This window comes from Vidua chalybeata, chromosome 7 (assembly GCF_026979565.1).
Source record: "Vidua chalybeata isolate OUT-0048 chromosome 7, bVidCha1 merged haplotype, whole genome shotgun sequence".
Lineage (NCBI taxonomy): Eukaryota > Metazoa > Chordata > Aves > Passeriformes > Viduidae > Vidua > Vidua chalybeata.
Genome location: NC_071536.1, coordinates 101,929 through 119,674, shown reverse-complemented (window position 1 = coordinate 119,674; position 17,746 = coordinate 101,929). Strand labels below are relative to the sequence as shown.

Genomic DNA, 17,746 nt, shown 5'->3' with positions numbered 1-17,746 from the left:
GGAGGGCCCTGCAGGAGCAGGGCTGACCACCAAAGCCAGGCTTAAAGAGAGCCAAGCATTCATCTGCTGGTGTTTGGAGAGGTGTGGAAGAGGACTGAAGGCCCAGAAAGCCTTAGGAGAGCTGGAGAAGGTGGTGAGGCCCTGGCAAGGGTGCCCAAGAAGCTGTGGTTCCCCTGGATCCTGGAAGTGGCCAAGGCCAGGCTGGATGGGGCTTGGAGCAACCTGGGATAGTGCAAGGTGTCTGTGCCCATGGCAGCTCATCACAAGATGACCTTTAAGGTCCCTTCGCACCCAAACCATTCTGGGATTCTGTGAAAGGCCAGGCATGGGAGATTCCAAGAACACAGAATGATTGAAGGTCTTGCACAGACTCGTCCTGCAGCCCCAGTAAGCATGTTCCTCAGCTGATGTGCCCAGATGCTTGTTCAGCAGTCAGCCTTTCCATGTGACCTTCCATGCCAGGCCCTTCCAGCTGACATTTATAGATGGCAGCCCAAAGCAGCAGCACTGTGAGGCTGATTCACCAGGCCCTCGTGCTCCGAGCTTCACTGTCAGCTGTTTCATGAGACACACGTGGCCTTTCTACAAAGCATAGCTCTCATTTCCACTGGTTTTGTCCACCACTGTTGCCCAACATCCAAGTGCTCTTCTTTTCTCCCCCAAAACCTACAAACTGAAGCTGGGCTTTCCCATCCTAGGCAGGCTGTGAACTCATCCCTCCAGAGCTCACACAATGCCCCAGGTAAGGCAAGGAGTTCCTGGGGGATGTTTTGTCCCACAGCTCTCAACATTCTCCTCTTGGCCTTTGCTAAAGATAATGAACCAAGCCAGCACCTTGGGAACTACTCAGGGATCAATCCTTACACCACCATATGACATCCCTGAACCTCTTGGTTGGGATGGAGCTTATGTCCATGAGATGTAATATAATATAACAAAGGCAGCAAATTGCTGTGGGATGAGAGGGAATGGTGGGAATGGGGATCTGGACCCATCCCAGCCAGGCAGTGCCACTGGTCTCTGTCCCCAGGAACTCATTGCCTGCAGGAATCACAGTGAAGCAGCTCTGGGCAAGGCAGGGTCTCCTCCCGCTCCACAGATGCGACCACAAGCTCCAGAGCAGCTTGGGGAGACCCCAAATGACCAAGCCACAGCACCATACCTGCAGCAGTAGCTCCCCTCAGGAAACAGCTCCCTGTCACCCTGCGGCTCTGTCCATCTGTCCCCTCCTGGGGGTCTGGGCTGATCCACGCAGCTGCCAACGTTTGGAGCTGTAGCTGCAAGTGAGAAGGCAAGAAATCAGTGTGGAAGAGGCAAGGCAGGAGCCTCCCACTCCTCCTTCCCACCCCAGGGCTGCTCATGCAGCTACTGGATGCCGTGGACCCAGCGCAGTGTGGAGGAAGGTGTGACCATCAGTGGGAACTGGCACAGAGCCCACTTACAGAGCCATGCCCAGCTTGCCTGAGGCTTCCTCCAAGAGATTCTTTCCCCTGCTTGATCTCATTTCTGGGAAACCTCACTCCTGCCAGGGTGTGAGGCAGAGATGCAACGGACAGAGGGGGGCTGAGTGCTTCTCTGCTGCCCAGGCTGGAGAACACCACCCAACACAGCCAGGAGGCTTCTGGTTAGAGCCTGGCAGAGCTGGAGTTGGCTCCAAGCCACCCCACTGGGGTGCTCTGTCTGCTCCGCTGCCCTTCAGGGTTAGAGAATGACAGAAACAAAGCTTCCTAAAGCACCTCAGATGCCATCAAAGCACCCATACTTGTTTTCTCCCTTCCACCTTTGGTTGGCTGCCTGGCAGAGCAAGAGCTGGCGGCCATGGTACTCCCACTGACACCTGAGAGCTCTCGGCTCCCAGGACTTGCTGCCATGACCTCCCTAGGCTGATTCAGGACTGCCTCATGCTTCAGCACTGGATGCCTTCAAGGCAACACCCCTGGGTGCAGCCCGCATGAAACCTCCTGCTGCCCTGCTTGTGGGACCTCAAGCATCACAGGACTCCCACAGAACCAGTTGTTCAGGGAACAGAGAATGAGAGGACAGGGGCTCCCAGGCAAATCTCCAGCATGATCCTTTATCTGCTGATTATCATTGAAAAAACACAATCCAAGCTCACCTGCCAGCAAAAGGATGATTTTCAAGACATGTCTTTGTGCCAGCTCACACAAAAAAAAGGAAAATCACAGAAAAGCTCAAAGCAGCTCCTGTGTAGGAGCCACCCACGTCTGCTACAACCACCAGCAGCTCATGCAGCTCCCTGAGGACCGACTGAGCTCACACCCCCGTGTAATTCACATCCCAGCAGAGAGCACTGCCTGCCCCATCTCAGCCCCAGCTGTCAGATGGTGCTGGATCCAAAGGGAAAAGATCCTCTGAAAGCTGGATATGAGGAAGAACCTCAAACCATCCCAAGTCTGACCATACGTTTAATTTTCTCCATGGCAGAAGCTCTCACTTCACCGCTGAAATGTTTTGAAGGTTTGTTGGGTTTCTTCCCTGGTAACATCAAGTTCAAAACCAAATTTGGAATCTAAAGCAGTTTCACGTGCAACTGCTGATCTGGGACATTTTGCTTTGCAGCAAATGTGATGGATTGGCATGCTTGAATTCAAAACTAATTTGGAATCAAAGCATCCCTGGGATGTATTTACACCCGGAGCCTGAGTGCCAACAAGCACCCACCCGTGGAGGCTTTCATCAACCAAGGCATGGATACAGTAGGGTTAGGGTAACTAGCTGCAGGTCTTGCACAAGGTGACACAAATAGCAGTGGAGAGGGTGCTCTGGAGCAGAGTCAGCCTCCATCTCCATTGCTGGCAGAGCTGGGATACTTCTTGTTCCCTCAAACCTTCAGCACTCCTTGGAGATGCTCAGGCAGCATCTCCACCTTATCCATCAGCCGTGGCTTCTGCTCTTTTCCATCCTGTGCTGTCAGACCAGCCTGCTCAGGGGATGTGAGACCTCTGGGAAAGGTTGGGAAAGATGAAATTCAACAGAATCTTTGCTTGGAGACACCAAGCAAAAAGCCTCCTCACATGATTGCCGAGTGATGCTCAAGGAAAAAAAATCCCATCGAGACCACATGGCTTCAATTTGCACTTCATGGAGTGTAATAGTTTCAAAATGAAACACTGATTCTCATTTAAAATGTTATTTCTTTTGAAGGGTTGACTCCTCTCGAAAGCATTGAAATGAGGCAGGCTGGCAGGGGACTTCAAAAAGAAGCAAGTTCTTCCAAAATAAAGCTCTAAAAGGGCACAGAACTTTTTGAGAGCATGCACATCCTGAGAGCATCTGGTCTCCAGCTCTCTCCCACAGCATCCACCAGCAGTATCTGCAGGGAAAGCTGGGGAGAGCTGCTGTGGCTTTCAGAATCCAGCAGGAAATACCCATTTTGTGCTTTCCAGCAAAATTTCTTCATCTCTCCCACTGATCTTAGCAAGGGGTTTTTAATCTCCCACCAAAGGTGCTCACTTCCCCTTCTCTCAAACACAGAGCAGTCCATTTTTGCAGAGCTGAGCTCAAAAATCCTCCAGAAGCTGTCTCCCATGGGACACACCTGACCTGGGGAGAAGGTCTGGAGCATGGAGAGAGGGGAGGAAACTCAAAGAGATGTTGTCTGCCACCAAAGGACCGGTGGTGTGGAGCAGCTGGTGGTCATATCCAGCCCAGTCCTCACCATCCACAGCCAGGGGCCATGTTATTCCTGTGGCTCTCCTCCTTCAAACAGGTCTCTGAACTCATCCTCTCTCAAACTGCCAAGAGGCATCGGGACTGGGAGCAATCCCAAGAGAAACCCAAGCACTTCCAGGTAGAGGACTCCAGGCCCATGCAACCAAGGGTACAGAGACTATTCCCAGTCACTTTTTGACTTGGAAGGGAAAACCCAACATTTTAACCATATCCCAGCTCATTTACAACACAGGAAACCTCATGGGAAGGAGGGGTCACTCCTGAAACATCCCCTTGCTTGAAACAAGATGGGGAGATGCCACCCTCTGGAATCCCCCCGGAGCTACGGATCCCTCAGCCTGCTGAAGCCAGGTCTCCAAGGGGCCAGTGGCTACAATGGACTGGAAACAGTGGCTGGCAGGAGGAGGAGAGCCCCGCTGGCTGCCAGGCAGGACAAAGCAGGTGACGAGCTGTATTAAAAGCTGGCTAATTCATCCCATTTAACACACTCCTTCTAATGGAGCAGTTCAGACTCCCACACAAAGCAGCTGAGACCACAAATTAATGGGATTAAAGGAAACAGGTCCAACATGTATCCAATCGATAATATACCCACAAAACAAAAGTAACTGGCTAATAAGACAATTCACATTTGCTGTTTGTGCCCAGTTTTTCCAATCTCCTGCAGTGCATCTTGCACAATTAATGGGAATTAACATGTGGATGTGGTGCTTAGGGACATGGGTTAGTGGTGGGCTTTACAGTGCTGGGTTAATGGTTGGACTTGGTGATTGCAGAGGTCTTTTCCAAGCTTAATGATTCTGTAATTCTATGAAAAAGACCGTGGCAAAAGCCATCTGCATTACCAGGTAAGTCCCAGGCATCTGCTGGAGCAGTGTGGTTGTCACTTACATTTTCAAAGTGCTGGGACAGAGGCTGTGTGTAATTCTTAAGACAGTAAGGGAAAATCCAGCTCTGTCCTGAACCAGCCAGAGCACTGCAGGGTTCCTGCCGCTGGTGTGATCCCCAAAGACTGCAAGGCTTTCACTCAGCCAGGGAAGATGCCAGACAGGATCAGTAGAGCTTCCAGCATCAATGAATCAGGATGTGCCCCATACATCCCCAAGAGCACCCCCCTATGGATTGGCTTTCTTGCCTCTGCAAGGAGGTTCCTAAGCCCTGCAATGGAGGAAAAAATTCCAGCAGGAGAAAGAAGGGAGAAGGAGCAAAGTCATCTAATCTCTTCCCTTTTTTGCCCATCACATTCCCAAAGAAAAGCAGGGCAAGGAGACAAAAACACATCCCTTGCCTCTGGCATAGATTTAGCACTGAAAATAAAAGGTTATTGGTAACAACCCCAGAGCCAGATCTGCTCTCTCAGACTGGGTTACGCTGGGGGGAGTTGACAAGCTTCACGCATGGCAAACACTTCTCTTTGAACAGGTTCTAGAGGTACCTGGCATCCAAAAACCAGGAGCTCCCAACTCTTCAAGTAACACCAAGCCACACACAACCATTTTTGTCTTGGACCCAATCCCAAACCCTGTCAAATTAGCACTAACCTTTGCCTCAGCTGTTTAAAAAAAGGCACGGTGCCAAGCAGAGCAGGCTCATGCCATCCAAGTGAAACAGACAAATGCCAAACCCACAGATTATAAACTGTTTGGAAAAGTCACTCAGTATTTTCTAAGGAGCACAGAAATGCCCTGGGGAGCACTGGCATCCCCAAGTCCACATCTGTAGGAATATAGAAAGGTAAAAGACACTTTCTAAAGCTTAGAAAGGCTGGGAAATTTATAAACCTTCTCATGAGAAAGCTAGGAAGTTAAGAACCAAGTGAATACATTGATATTTATCATGAGGAACAAGAAAGAACAAGAACTAATTGATAGCTCAAGATGTGAGAAGTCCTAGATATATGCCTTGCAAAGATAGAAAAAGTTTCCATCTTAAAGAGTGAATAATTGTGTATTGTTTGTGGTTCATAGAAGTCCTTTTGTTAATGTTAAACCCACGTGGGTCCTTTTGTAATTGGTTAGAGTATAATGCCTTTACACCTTTTCTTTTATGCTATTGGTTCAAAGAATATGTAGAAAAAGGCTTTGCATGGGCTGCCATCTTGCCTCTGATCTGTGTTTGCATGGAGGTTGTTATTTTCCTGTGTCTCTTACTTTTTGCTTGTATGATACAGACAGATAATAAATCCTAAGTCTGCAAGCAGCCAGGGTCCCATTCCGTTTGTGAGACACGGACTGATCCGGCACAAAGAGGCAGTGAGCAGCTTCTATTGGTAGAGGGCCTGGGGCTGCACCTCTGAACCTTCATCTGGAAACGCACTTGGGGGAATACGAGCTAGAGCTGGAGTGCCTGTCCTGAAAGGACCTGAACTCCTTCAGCCTTGCCAGTGTTTCTTAAGGGTGTGTTGGTGTTCCCCGGAAAAGCTGCACATTTAGGGAAACGCCTTTGGAGGAAAGGGGCATGCTTCTCAAGGAAAGTGCTTCCCCAGGGAGCTCCCAGTGAGGCAGCTGCAAGTGTCCCCCTTTGGCTCTCTGTGCTCCTTTCAGTCCTTGAAGGCCCATTGCACTTGGCAGAGGGGCAGGAAGAAGGCTGTGAAGAGCAGCTTTGGCATCCACCTGGAGCTGCAGAGAACAACCCAAGCACCTGCAGCAGGATGTGTTACCCCCCTTTGGACAGAGCAGAACCATCTCTGTCCCGCTGTGAGCCCCAAAGCTCTCTCTGGGAGCTGTGAATTCAAAGGCCTTTACACACTCACATTTCACATCTTCCCTGGCTGCTGTTGTCCCAGACTGGAAAAAGCAAGATGTATTCTATTTGCCATCTGTAAGGCAAATTGTCTTGTGTTGTCTTGTGTTAAGTGGGACTTGTTCCTTATCTCTTTCCACAATCAATCCTTCCTTATGGGGAGACATCTGCTGATAAGGGGCCATTGAGTGTCACTGCATGACTGATAAGAACTCTAACTTCCCATTGGGAGAGGCTCTGGCCAGAGGGAGGAGCCAAGCATTCCTACCTGCAAATATAGGCTTGAAATTCTGGCCCAGGAGCACAGCTTTTTTGCGCTGGATTTTCCCAGAGGAACAGCTGCCTCTTCCACTGCCTCTTCAGAGGAAGACTGCACCCTTTTCTACAAGATCACTACTCCAACAGAACCACACCTGACACTCCAGGAGGACTGCAGCCACAATTCCAATTGCACTGCTACCAACAACCTGACCAACAGGTGTCAGGTTGTATTCTGACTCTGTCCGTGTTGTTTTAGTTCACTGCATTGTTTATTTTATCTTTTAATTTCTTCCCTAATAAAGAACTGTTATTCCTGCTCCCATATTTTTGCCCAAGAGCCCCCCTTAATTTCAAACTTCTAACAATTCAGAGGGAAGAGGTCTACATTTTTCCATTTCAGGGGAGGCTCCCGCCTTCCTTAGCAGACACCTGTCTTTCCAAACCAAGACAGCTGTGTTTCGACTCTCGGCAATATGCATTTGCCTCCTGCTTGGTGGGAGCTGCTGTGGCCCAGGGCCAGCCCAGAGCTGGGCTGGGTGGGCCAGGCAGCGTGGAGAGTCTTGGCTGATCTTGGTGTGTCCCTGGCCTCAGAAAGGCTTGGAAGGTTTGCCTCCCCAAGTGTCCTGCTCATTGGCTCTCCCTGTGCATCTTGGAGAGCACAAGGTAGGCATTTCTGGCAGCTGGGCATCAGCAGGCCTTAAAATGGGGGCGTGTTGTGAAGTGAGCCCAGCTGAGATACCCTGAGAGGAGCCCAGTGCTCCTTGCTCCTCTCTGCTGACACGGGAGCGTCTGTCTGCTTTCGGGACGGCCCTGGCTGTGTCAGGGGTGCTACGTGGACACGAGACAGCCGGTCCTGTCCCGCTGGGTCCCAGCAGTGCCTGGCAGCAGTCCTGCATCCACGTCAGGATGCTGGCCAAGAGAGGCCCTGGAAGCTGAGGCAGCTGACTTTAAGCTTTTGCAGATACACGCAGGGGATGGCCAACAGTGCTCCCTCAGGATACTGCAGTCCTGAGGGGCCTCCCCAGAGCTGCCTGATGCCGCCCACTCCTTGCGGCACCAGTTGCTTTCCTCTGGAATGTTCTACCTCCCCCGAGAGTGAAGGGGGAGCTGGAGAAAGAGCTTGCCAGGCTTGCTCTCCATCCTTTCCCAGCAGCCCTGGCTGAGTGGAGAAGTCCGAGCTGAGCGCAGATGTGCCAATGGAACAGCCGTGCACAGGAAGGCTCGGTGGGAAGGATGAGCCAGGATCCATAGGTCTGGCAGCCTGAGCTTGCTGCCAGGGAAGGCCTTGGAGCGGATGCTCCCGAGTGCCATCCCAAAGCACGTGCAGGGAACCAGGGGGTCTGCTGGAGGGTGGGAAAGCTCTGCGGAGGGACGGGGACAGCTGGGGCTCCTGGCGGGCTGTTGAGGGCTTCTCTGCGGGTGTTTGCAGGGGGTTGGTGTTGGGGAGCGTGTTGGGGAAGGAGTTGTCTGCAAGGTGAGAGGTCTAGGCTGGAATTTGAGTCAGCTTGAAGGCAGCATCTGTGGTTTGGCACAGCTTTGCTTATGGAGGCCAGAAGGAATATCTGTGACTATTTCTCTTCATGGCCCTGATTCTCCTGCAGGGAACAAGATGGGAGAGATGTACTTTATTGGCCACTTAGATATCTGTACTGGGGGAGGACGAGCCCTTTGTCCATCTACTCATTTGTCTGGGCTACTTTTGTAAGACTGAGTGGACTTTCATTCCTTGAGAGCTTTTATTCCTTAAGAGAATTACGATGTTATCATCCCTTCATCGAAAACCATTTGCACACCAAAGAATGGTCTTCTTTTTGCCTCTGTATAGTGCTATGTTTCAAAAGTGACTTCCAATGGAATGTGTTAAGGCAAATGAGTTGCTGCTTTTAGGTGGGAACAAACTTCCAAATCATTCACATTCTCCGGCAATCGCTATTAATTTGAGAAGTTTGCAAATTTTGGAACGACTTGATTTGCGCAATGAGATGTAAAGCCTTCCGGAATTGAGGAGTCTTAAATGCCGGGCAGGGTTTGCTGATGGTTTGAGTTGGTCCTAAAGATCCTGTTGGGCTGCTTTAGACACTTGGGGCCCGGGATTCCTTCCAGCCTGGGCCACTTTGGGTGGGGCTGGGGGTGGCCCCAGGGCAGGTGGCAGTGTGTGCAAGGGCCCTTTGTGACATGCTGCAGCACGGTCACCGTGTCATGGAACAGGCCAGGGTGTCCAAGAACCCTCCCTTTGTGACACGTGGTGACATAGGAGCTGGCGGTGACAAGAGCACGCCACAGTGCTCGGAGCAGGCGACGGGACAGGACAGGACAGAGCGGTGCCGTGAGGAGTCCTCGCACAGCGCGCTCGTTCGTGTCTGACCCGGAGCTTTTCTGAGGCGTTATTCCTGCAGGTGACCTCGTGGCAGGACTGTGGGACTTGGTGACCAGAATAATTTATGAGGGGTCTCCTGTCATTGTGGCAGGAGCCCTCAAGACCAGAGTGCAGGACTTGCTGTCCTGCAGCCTTCCTGAGGCTCCTCTGTCTCAGGTGCTTTAAAGGCACAACTGCAATTGTTGACTTGCATATATCCTGAAGCATCTCTCTGGAAGGTGCCTTCAAGGCTAGCTGGTGGAATGGCAGGCAGATTTCTCAGCCTGTTCAAAGTGTTCAGGGGGGAAAAAAAGAAAGGCCCTGGAGCTGCCCCAGCACAACAGCCTGAAGAGCCAGGCAGATCCAGACACTGCAGGATGGTGAGTGGCAGAGCTGGGCCACAGGGCTGATGGCTGCAGCCAGCTTGGCTCCATCCCATCCCATCCCATCCCATCCCATCCCATCCCATCCCATCCCATCCCATCCCATCCCATCCCCTGGGGACAGGCCCATGGACAGGATGGAGGAGGGGCCGGGCAGACACCCCGCCGTGGCCCTGCTCCATCCCCTGGGGCATCCCGGGGCCCTCCCTGCCTGGGGAGCGCAGGGCTGGGCTGTGTTCTCCGGCCTCTCCCGCAGCCCCTCAGCTCTGGCTGCGCTTGCTCTTTGCCAGATGCAGCCCTGGACCGGACACAAGAGCAGGAACCCGCCCGTGGCCGCTTCCGCAAAAGCCTGAAGGTACCAGCAGCCATCCCCACCTGGGCTGGGCCTGCTGTCACTGCTCAGCCCAGCACCACGCTTGGAGCACTCCATGGAACATCCCGGGCTTCCCTGGCCTTTCTTCTCCTGCAGATGTTCCGGCAGTTCCTGCGCATTCAGCGTAGAAAGACCGGCAGCACAGCAGCTGCGGGTGCAGCCGAGCCTGACTTGGGGCTGACCGAGCTCCAGGCAGAGCCTGATGGCAGCCCAGATTCAGCTGAGCGCTCAGAAGAATCTGCCACCTCAGAGACTGAAACCTGGGCAAAGGCTCATCTCATGTCTATGACTGAGGACGTGGCCATCACAAACACCAAAACCAGAGAGACTCAGGGCCTTACAAATACTGACACCATGCCTGCTCCAACTATGATTCATGCTCCCACTATGGATTTTTTCGAGGAGAGTGCTGTTCCTTCTCACCAGCAGGAGCAGGTAAGCAGCCTGGGTCCACACCTGGAGGCCTCCCAGGATGGTGTGTCCCCTCAAGCCATGGTCTCTGGACCCCTCAGCCTTTGAGGCCAGCACAGTGTGGTGGGAACAGAAGCACTTCTTGGGGGAAGCTGGGGAAGTGGTTCCTTTGGACAGCGCTCCAAGTCTCCCCCATGCCTCCCCCAGGTGCCAGCCAAGGTGAAGAACATCCACCAGAGTCTCATGTCCCACGTCTCTGTGGATGCCAGGCTGCAAACGGACATTGTGAGGCTGGCAGAAGAACACCCTGCTGACGTGGTGCTGACCCTCCTGCGCTGTGCCCCAACGTGTGACAGGTACGGGGCCCACGAGCCTTGAGAGCTCAGGGCTCAGCAGCCTTTAGGGCCCGTGGCCCTGCACAGCCTGTCCAATGGTCTCTGCCAGACAGGCAGAGAGGCCCAGGACCCTCGGGCCCCTCTGTTTCCTGAGCCTGCTGCCAATGCTCCCCCCCTGCCCTTCAGGGCACCAGGTCTCTGTCACCTGGGCCCCCACAGCTGCACAGGGCATGGTGCTGTGACTGAGATGCCCCTGACACAGAGCTGCCATCCCACAGAGCTGCTGCAAAGATGTGGAGAGCCATAGGCTCATCGGGACCAGCACTGGAGAAAGCGCTGCCAACACTGCTCTGTGTGATGGAGGACTGGCCTCTGCACACAATGTGCACCTCCGATGGGGACAACAAGGACCTTTTTGCCCTGGCTGTGAGTTTCTGGGCCTTTGCTCAGCCCCAGGTCACCTCTCCAGCAGCTCTCCATCCTCTCCATGCCTCAGGCGCTGGGCTGAAACTGGCCTAGGGGCAGGCTCAGGGGGCACCAGGCCCGCTGCTCCCCCTGCCTCTGCCCTTGGGCCCTGCCCCATGGACACCTCGGCACTGAGCGCTGCCTTGGGCTGCTTCTTTTGCAGGCAACTCTGGTGATCTGGCTGATTGTGCCTGAGTGCAACAAGGCCATGATCCCTTATTCTGGGCGACTGTTTGTGGCTCTGCTCTTCCATGTTGTCATCACCACACAGCAGATGCCACCAGAGGAAGTTGATAACTTCTGGAGTGCATGCCAGGAGAAACACCGCCTTCCCAGCAAGCCCAACAGGTCCCGGTCCTCCTGTCCTTCCTGTGCCCTTGTGGCCAGCGGCAGTGCTCCCAGTGTGACCTGGGCTTTGCTCTGCACACAGGTTTGCAGTGCAGGCCATGAAGGATCTGCTCTGCCGACTGCAGTGTGACCATGTGGTGGTGGCTATGGAGCGCAAGGGGTGCTGGGACATGATGCTGTGTGCTCACACCCAGCACTATGCCGTGGGTCTGCTGGCCAGGTGAGATCCCCTTCTGCCCACTGCCCCCAGCATTTGTGCCCTGTGCCCCACACAGTCCCTGTGGTCATGGGCCAGAGGGCCTCGTCAGCAAGGGACGGCCAAGAAGACTGGAAGAGGCTGGGAGAGGAGGGTGCCCAGAAGGGGCTGCCTGTCCAAGCGCTCACATCCCCTCCAGGGATGCTGGGGAAAGACCAGAGCTCTGTGAGTCAGTGCTGGGAGAGGTTTGGTCTCCCCACCTCAGGGCTTTGGTGTCTTTTTCCCCCTGCCAGGGAGATGCTCCGTGTTTTGATCCCTTTGTGTTCTTGCATCACACTCCACTTGCTCCGGCAGCTCAGCAGGGAGGAGCCGTGCTGGGATCTGCCCTTCCTGGCATTCCTTGTGGAGGTGAGCCTGTTGGCCAGCGCTGCCTCGCTGAGCTGCCTCCCAGCTCTCTGCCCTCTCGTAGCCACAGCTGCCAGGACAGTGCCCACGCCCTGTGCTGCTGCCTGGGCCCAGCCCTATGCGCTTCTGGGCTCCTGCCGGCCGGGTCCCCTGTCACTGCCCTGTGCCTTTCAGGTCCTCGAGCGCCTGAACTTGAGTAAATATGGTGGCAGCGTCATGAAGATCATGTCAAGGTACCTCCAGAGTGAATGCAGTCAGAGGCGTCGCCTGGCACTCAGAGGCCTCGTGGTGCCCAGCAAGGATCTCTTGATGGTGAGAAGAGGGCAGCGGCTGAAGCTGCGCCAGGCAAAGCAGCCCCTTGGGCTGGCAGGGCTTCAAGAGCTGAGGCAGCTGCTCCCAGCTCTCCTGCCTCACCTGCCCCAGTGCTTTGGGACAGGCCTTTGGCCTGTGGGCCCTGCAGCAGCAGGGTGGGGTTGCAGTGCCAGGGCGCTGCTGGCCGTGCAGCCGTCCATGGCTTCCCAGCACAGCCTTGTGTTCCACCCAGGCCAGAAGAATGTGCAGCGTGTCTCAAAGCCTTCTGGAGCTGCTGGGGGATGAAGATAGAGAGGTGGTCAGCATGAGCCTCCATGTGTTCACCAATGTGCTCCAGCACAAAGACATCCTGGTATCCAGCACCACCGCCCCAAAGCTGGCTGAGGCACTCCTGCTGCTCTTTGACCACGTAAGGTTCTGCATCCTGAGCCACAGGCATCGGGTGCTTCCCAGAAACTTTGTGCCCTGTGGATTTTCAGGCCTTTGCCCAGGTGGGCCTGGAGTAGCTGGTGTAGGTCTTTTCCTTTCCTCTAGGACAACAGCCATGTGCAGTTGCTCTCCATTCAACTCTTCTGTAAGGTGATGGACTTGGTAGTGGATGAGGGAAAAAAGCCCCTGGAGACAATTGTGAACAAGAGCCTGGACACACTTTTCATCTACTGTCATGATGAGAACTGGCACGTGGCAAAGGTGAGCATTTCTATGATGCTGGGAGGGGGCTCGGCTGCCTCCTGCCCTGGCGCCTGGCGGGCTGCAGCCTCCTCCAGGCCTTGGCACAGGGACACAGGTCTTGTGGCCTGGGCTGTGGGGCCATCTCGGGGTCTCTGCTGCTCTCCAGGCCTCTCGGGAAACGCTGCATTGTGCAGCCAAGTTTCTGAAGAGGAGAAAGCTCAAGCAGCTGCTGGAGAAGGAGCATCTGTGGAAGTTTGCTGAGGTCCTGGTAAGGACGGCCTGGAAGGCCCAGGCTCAGGCTGGAGAAGCCCCCTGAGCGCGGTGCTCAGTGTGTGGGCTGGCAGCTGTGCCCCTGCCCGCTGCTGCAGCCAGAGGCCGTGTGGGCCCTTCTCCAGGATCCCGTGGGTCCCAGCCGGGTGCCGATGGAGCCCCGGCCCGGCGGGGCTGCGGGGCGGCACCGCGGCTCCCCGGGCAGCAGCCGGCCCTCTGCCCCCTCCAGAGCCCGGCGCCAGCGGCTGCTGGCCGGGCCTCAGGGCTGTGCAGGCAGGGGAGGCCGGGGCTGGGCGCAGGGAGCGCCCGGCCCAGGGGCTGAGCCCACGCCAACCCTTCCCTCCTGCCGCTCTCTCCAGCTGGCAGAGGACAGGAGCCGAGCGGCCGAGCACCTGCGCCGGGCCCGGCCCTACCTGCAGAGCCCACAGGAGCCCCTGCGAGAGGTGGCCGTCAGGTTCATGGGTGAGCCACGAGCCCGGGCTCCCTCCCCGCCCCGCCGCAGCTCGGCCCCAGCCCCGCCTGCTGCCCCGGCGGCGCCATCCGGGCCCGGCGCCGTGGAGCCCCGCCTGGCCTGGGCGCTGCTGTCGCCCTCCGGCAGCCGTGCCCTTGGGCGGCAGCGTGCGGCAAGGGCCCGGGCTGAGCCCTGCCAGGCCACGAGGCCGTGTGGCCACAGGGCTGGCAGCGCCGCTGGCAGGGAGCTGTGCCGCTGGGCTGTGACAGGCTCTGTGTTCGCAGGGATGGCCGAGCGGAGCTTGAGGGGGCAGCAGGGAAAGCTCCACGCCCTCAGTCAGGGTGAGTGACGGCAGCGGACTGACAGCAGGCACTGGTGAGGGGAGCTGGAAACCCTGCCCTGCCTGGGGCAGGCTTCACTCCTTGTGTGGATGAGGGGTGACGTGGGCAGAGCACACAGAGATTGCAGGGACATGGGCCGGGGTGATTCATGGCCAGCCCCTTGTGGCCGATCCTGTTGGCCCCTCCTCTCTTGTGGCTAGTGCAAGACCTGAGTGGGACACCCTTGGCAGGAGGGTCTCCTAGGAATCCCGCAGATCTGGCCCCTGACTGTGGCTGTTTTCCTCTCTGTTCCAGCCATTCAAGCCCAGAGGAAAGGCACTATATCCCACTGGAGCAGGACTATTCATGCCCAGTTTACCAGCAGAGCTGAAGAATTAAGTTCATCTTCAGGATCCAGTGAATCAGTGTCCTAAGAACAGCACCAGAAGACACTGAGGAGGACACCATCTCCCGCTGCCACTGGAGCTCCAGGCACAACTGATGTTTGGCACAGCTGAGCCTGTAGGACGCTGGTGTGGCTTCAGCCCTCGCCCTGCCTGTAGATAGCTCCCTCCCTCCAGCTCTCAGACCATGTCCATCCCCTTTTTTTCTCTTCCAGTTCAAACCTTTGTTTCCCCTTTCATTAATAAATGGTTTGTCTTTTTCACTTTGCCTGCATCTCTGTGGAGATGAAGCGACGCAAATCCTGAGCCCAGGGACACACAGGCCCCTGCTGCCGTTCTCTTCCACGCCGTGTTTTGTGCACACGCACAGAGCAACGAGGGCAGATCAGGCTGGAAAGGTGCCTGTGCTGAAGGTACAGTTCCACAACACTGTGGAGTTGCAGATCTTGCTGAGCACCCTGAAGGCCGGCAGTGGGACAAGGAGCCTGTGTGTCAGGGACTGAAATCGTGTCTAAGGCCCTGCCATATTTGGTCTGCTGTTGTGCACATCAGGCAGGTAATGAAGAACAGACAATGAAGGAAACCTTATTGTGAAATTGCTGTGAATTTGACCCTTAAAAGAAGCAATGGGTTGGTCAATCGATGGGAAGTTAACCTGTGAAAGAGGAACAATAGACAATGGAGCTGTGCTTGGCATGCAAGTGGTATCACAAGCCATTGCGGCTCATCTCAGGCGCTGGCCAAGCGTGAGATGACATCAGAACTGGAAAGACTCCACTCCAGAGGAGGAGATGTCAGGCCTGCTTCTGGGGTGGAGGGACAAAAAGGCCAAAATGCATGTCCTTTTGATGCAGGGGATGCCCTGATTGTGGGTGGCCTGTCTGCCCCTCCCACTGGAGCACAGTGGTGAGCCCAGCTGAGAGGAGCCCAGTGCTCCTTGCTCCTCTCTGCTGACACGGGAGCGTCTGCTTTCGGGACAGCCCTGGCTGTGTCAGGGGTGCTACGTGGACATGAGACAGCCGGTCCTGTTCCGCTGGGTCCCAGCAGTGCCTGGCAGCATTCCTGCATCCACGTCAGGATGCTGGCCCAGAGAGGCTCTGAAAGCTGAGGCAGCTGACTTTTAGCTTTTGCAGGTGCCTACAGGTCAAGGCCATTGGTGTTCCCTCAGGATACTGCAGTCCTGAGGGGCCTCCCTAATTCAAAGTAATCGGCAGACAAATGCATTGTCAGCCAAAAGCCCTTTTATTGATCCGGGGGGAGGGCATGGGGCTGCACCCCACTAACATGCTTCTCTGCCATGTATCAATTTCAGTGCGTTTATGTAGGAATTGTATCAAAAATACCATCCATCTTTACCCTGCTGCAGTGATTCGATAGGCAGGGGGTTAGAAATACATTCTGTCAGATTCCTGTCCTCGAAGCTAATGCCCAGGCGCTGTCCAGGAGCAGTGTCCATGCCCTAAAGCAGCACTTCCTCCTCATGGTTTCCCTGCACAGGGCTGATTCCGTACTTGCCCTTAGTTCTTCTGGTAGACTATGTCTAAAGCTTTTTGTCAAGTCACTCTCCTGTCAGGTTTGGCCCTCCAGCTTTTCCTTATGCTAACTGGTGCTAAGTAGTTATGTATATCTGTGCTAAGTACTCGTTTACTTCTGTGAATTGCTTGTGCTTATGTCAAGCAAAGGCCTTGTTTCATTCTCCCCTTCTCTTTACCCTGATGCAAATTCTTTTGCAAGATCCTCTCCATAGTCCACAGTACATGTTGCAAACAGGCTTAGAAAGAAACTTTAAACTAACAAAAAGGAGGCATGTTGATTAAAAAAGTAAGCTTGTTTATTACAAAATGAACAACTGGAAGCAAAAACCTCGGGCTGGTCCAGATACTGTTTCAACAGCTTAGTAATTGTAACCTAGGGGTGTTTCCAGGGAAAGCGGCTCCCAGGAAAGACGCGGGAGTTAGACACCCCAGGCCTTTTCAAGTCTCTCTCTTGTCTCCTGATTGGGGCGCTCAGGATCCGTGCTGTGACAGGTCTATTTCTCCGTTGCTGATTGACTTATAAGTTGGTGCAGTCTTGGCCAATCATTTTGGAATTCTCACCTCCCATTGGTTGGTCTCTCTTCCAATCTTGATTTAACTTGTGGTTGTGTTCTATGACGGAATACTACTGAAAGTTTCTCTGCCCCTGCACAAAGATTGGCACCCCATCTCCTCCCTGGTTCCACTCCCCCTTTATACATGAACCACACCACTGGGTTTTCATAGAACTAATCACACTTTGTTACTGGTATTAACAACATTTAACTTGTATTAACAACATTTAACTTTGTAACAACATTTAACCATTGTTAACTACGTTCCCCAAAGGTTTAAATTTTATTTTTGTTCATAACAATCCTCCCTCTAATTCTTTGATCGGGCTTGGCCCGCATCAGCCTTAACTTATCAAACTGGACTTTCATACTTTCGGTAAAATTCTCTTAACTTCTGGTATTTCTCATACATCTCTTTTGCGCTCTCTGTTCCTTTTCTGTCTTGGTTTTCTTTCATCATCATAATTTTCTCATCTGTTGACCTTTCAAGAGAAGTCTGGAGAATGTTATTAATCATTCTGATATGACAAGGTATTAAACAAGGAAGGAAAATTAAATTTATGAGTGCCCCCCCAACCCCCCCCCCCCCCACTATAAGCAGTATCTTTTTCCACCATTCTCCATTCCAGATGTTATCCCACCAATTAGCTTTTATCAATGGGGTCCATCGTTGTACTGGTACATGTGTGAGTTTTCTAATCCTGGTGGTTATATTTTTAATTAGGTCCCCATGATCGTCAATTTCTAGACAACATTCAGATGAATTAAACTTTCCACATACCCCTTCTTCTTCGGCCAGCAGGTAGTCCAAGGCTAGCCGGTTCTGATATATGGCAGTCCTCATCTGGCGGCTCTGTACTGGTAACAAGTCTAAAACTAAAGCTGTCTCATTAGAAACTATTCCTAGAAGTGCTTGTAACCTTATAATTCTGTTCAACATATAAATGGGGGTTCTATACCCCCATGAACCGTCCTGGGCCCAGGTGGCAGGGCCATAGGTTTCAATAATTCTCTCTGGGGGCCACTCTTCGTCTCCCCAGCTCTGGGTTCCTCCAATTAGATATCTCTTTTGACGTTTTAATTCATCATAGAGGGGTACCCCTAAATCTGGATGGTCATCTTTTGGAAGTAAAAAGAATGACACTCTTATTACACCTAATGTACAACTGCCCTTCCAGTCTTTTGGTAGCATCACATATGCCATCTTTCCACAAATCCAAAACAATCCTTTCGGGCCTTTCCAGAATTTTAGTGATCTGG

General features: G+C 53.7%; 1 protein-coding gene across 4 annotated transcripts in view; it reads left to right on the top strand.

Annotated features, from left to right (window-relative positions):
• LOC128790483 (maestro heat-like repeat family member 5) overlaps window positions 1–14,660 on the top strand; it is a 47,888-nt gene extending 33,228 nt beyond the window's left edge. Inside the window, exons 1-15 of one of the 4 annotated variants that reach the window (XM_053947261.1) lie at window positions 8,960–9,432; window positions 9,726–9,790; window positions 9,905–10,243; window positions 10,427–10,575; window positions 10,833–10,980; window positions 11,183–11,367; window positions 11,450–11,587; window positions 11,857–11,971; window positions 12,143–12,280; window positions 12,513–12,689; window positions 12,815–12,970; window positions 13,119–13,220; window positions 13,582–13,684; window positions 13,958–14,048; window positions 14,309–14,397. In XM_053947261.1, the coding sequence (XP_053803236.1) occupies window positions 9,905–10,243; window positions 10,427–10,575; window positions 10,833–10,980; window positions 11,183–11,367; window positions 11,450–11,587; window positions 11,857–11,971; window positions 12,143–12,280; window positions 12,513–12,689; window positions 12,815–12,970; window positions 13,119–13,220; window positions 13,582–13,684; window positions 13,958–14,022 (1,815 nt within the window). In that variant the 5' untranslated portion in view covers window positions 8,960–9,432; window positions 9,726–9,790 and the 3' untranslated portion in view covers window positions 14,023–14,048; window positions 14,309–14,397. Of the gene's footprint in view, window positions 1–8,959; window positions 9,433–9,725; window positions 9,791–9,904; window positions 10,244–10,426; window positions 10,576–10,832; window positions 10,981–11,182; window positions 11,368–11,449; window positions 11,588–11,856; window positions 11,972–12,142; window positions 12,281–12,512; window positions 12,690–12,814; window positions 12,971–13,118; window positions 13,221–13,581; window positions 13,685–13,957; window positions 14,049–14,308 lie in introns of those variants that run through there. The other 3 variants (XM_053947260.1, XM_053947258.1, XM_053947259.1) reach the window with 3 other exon arrangements.
• Window positions 14,661–17,746: the final 3,086 nt, after the last annotated feature.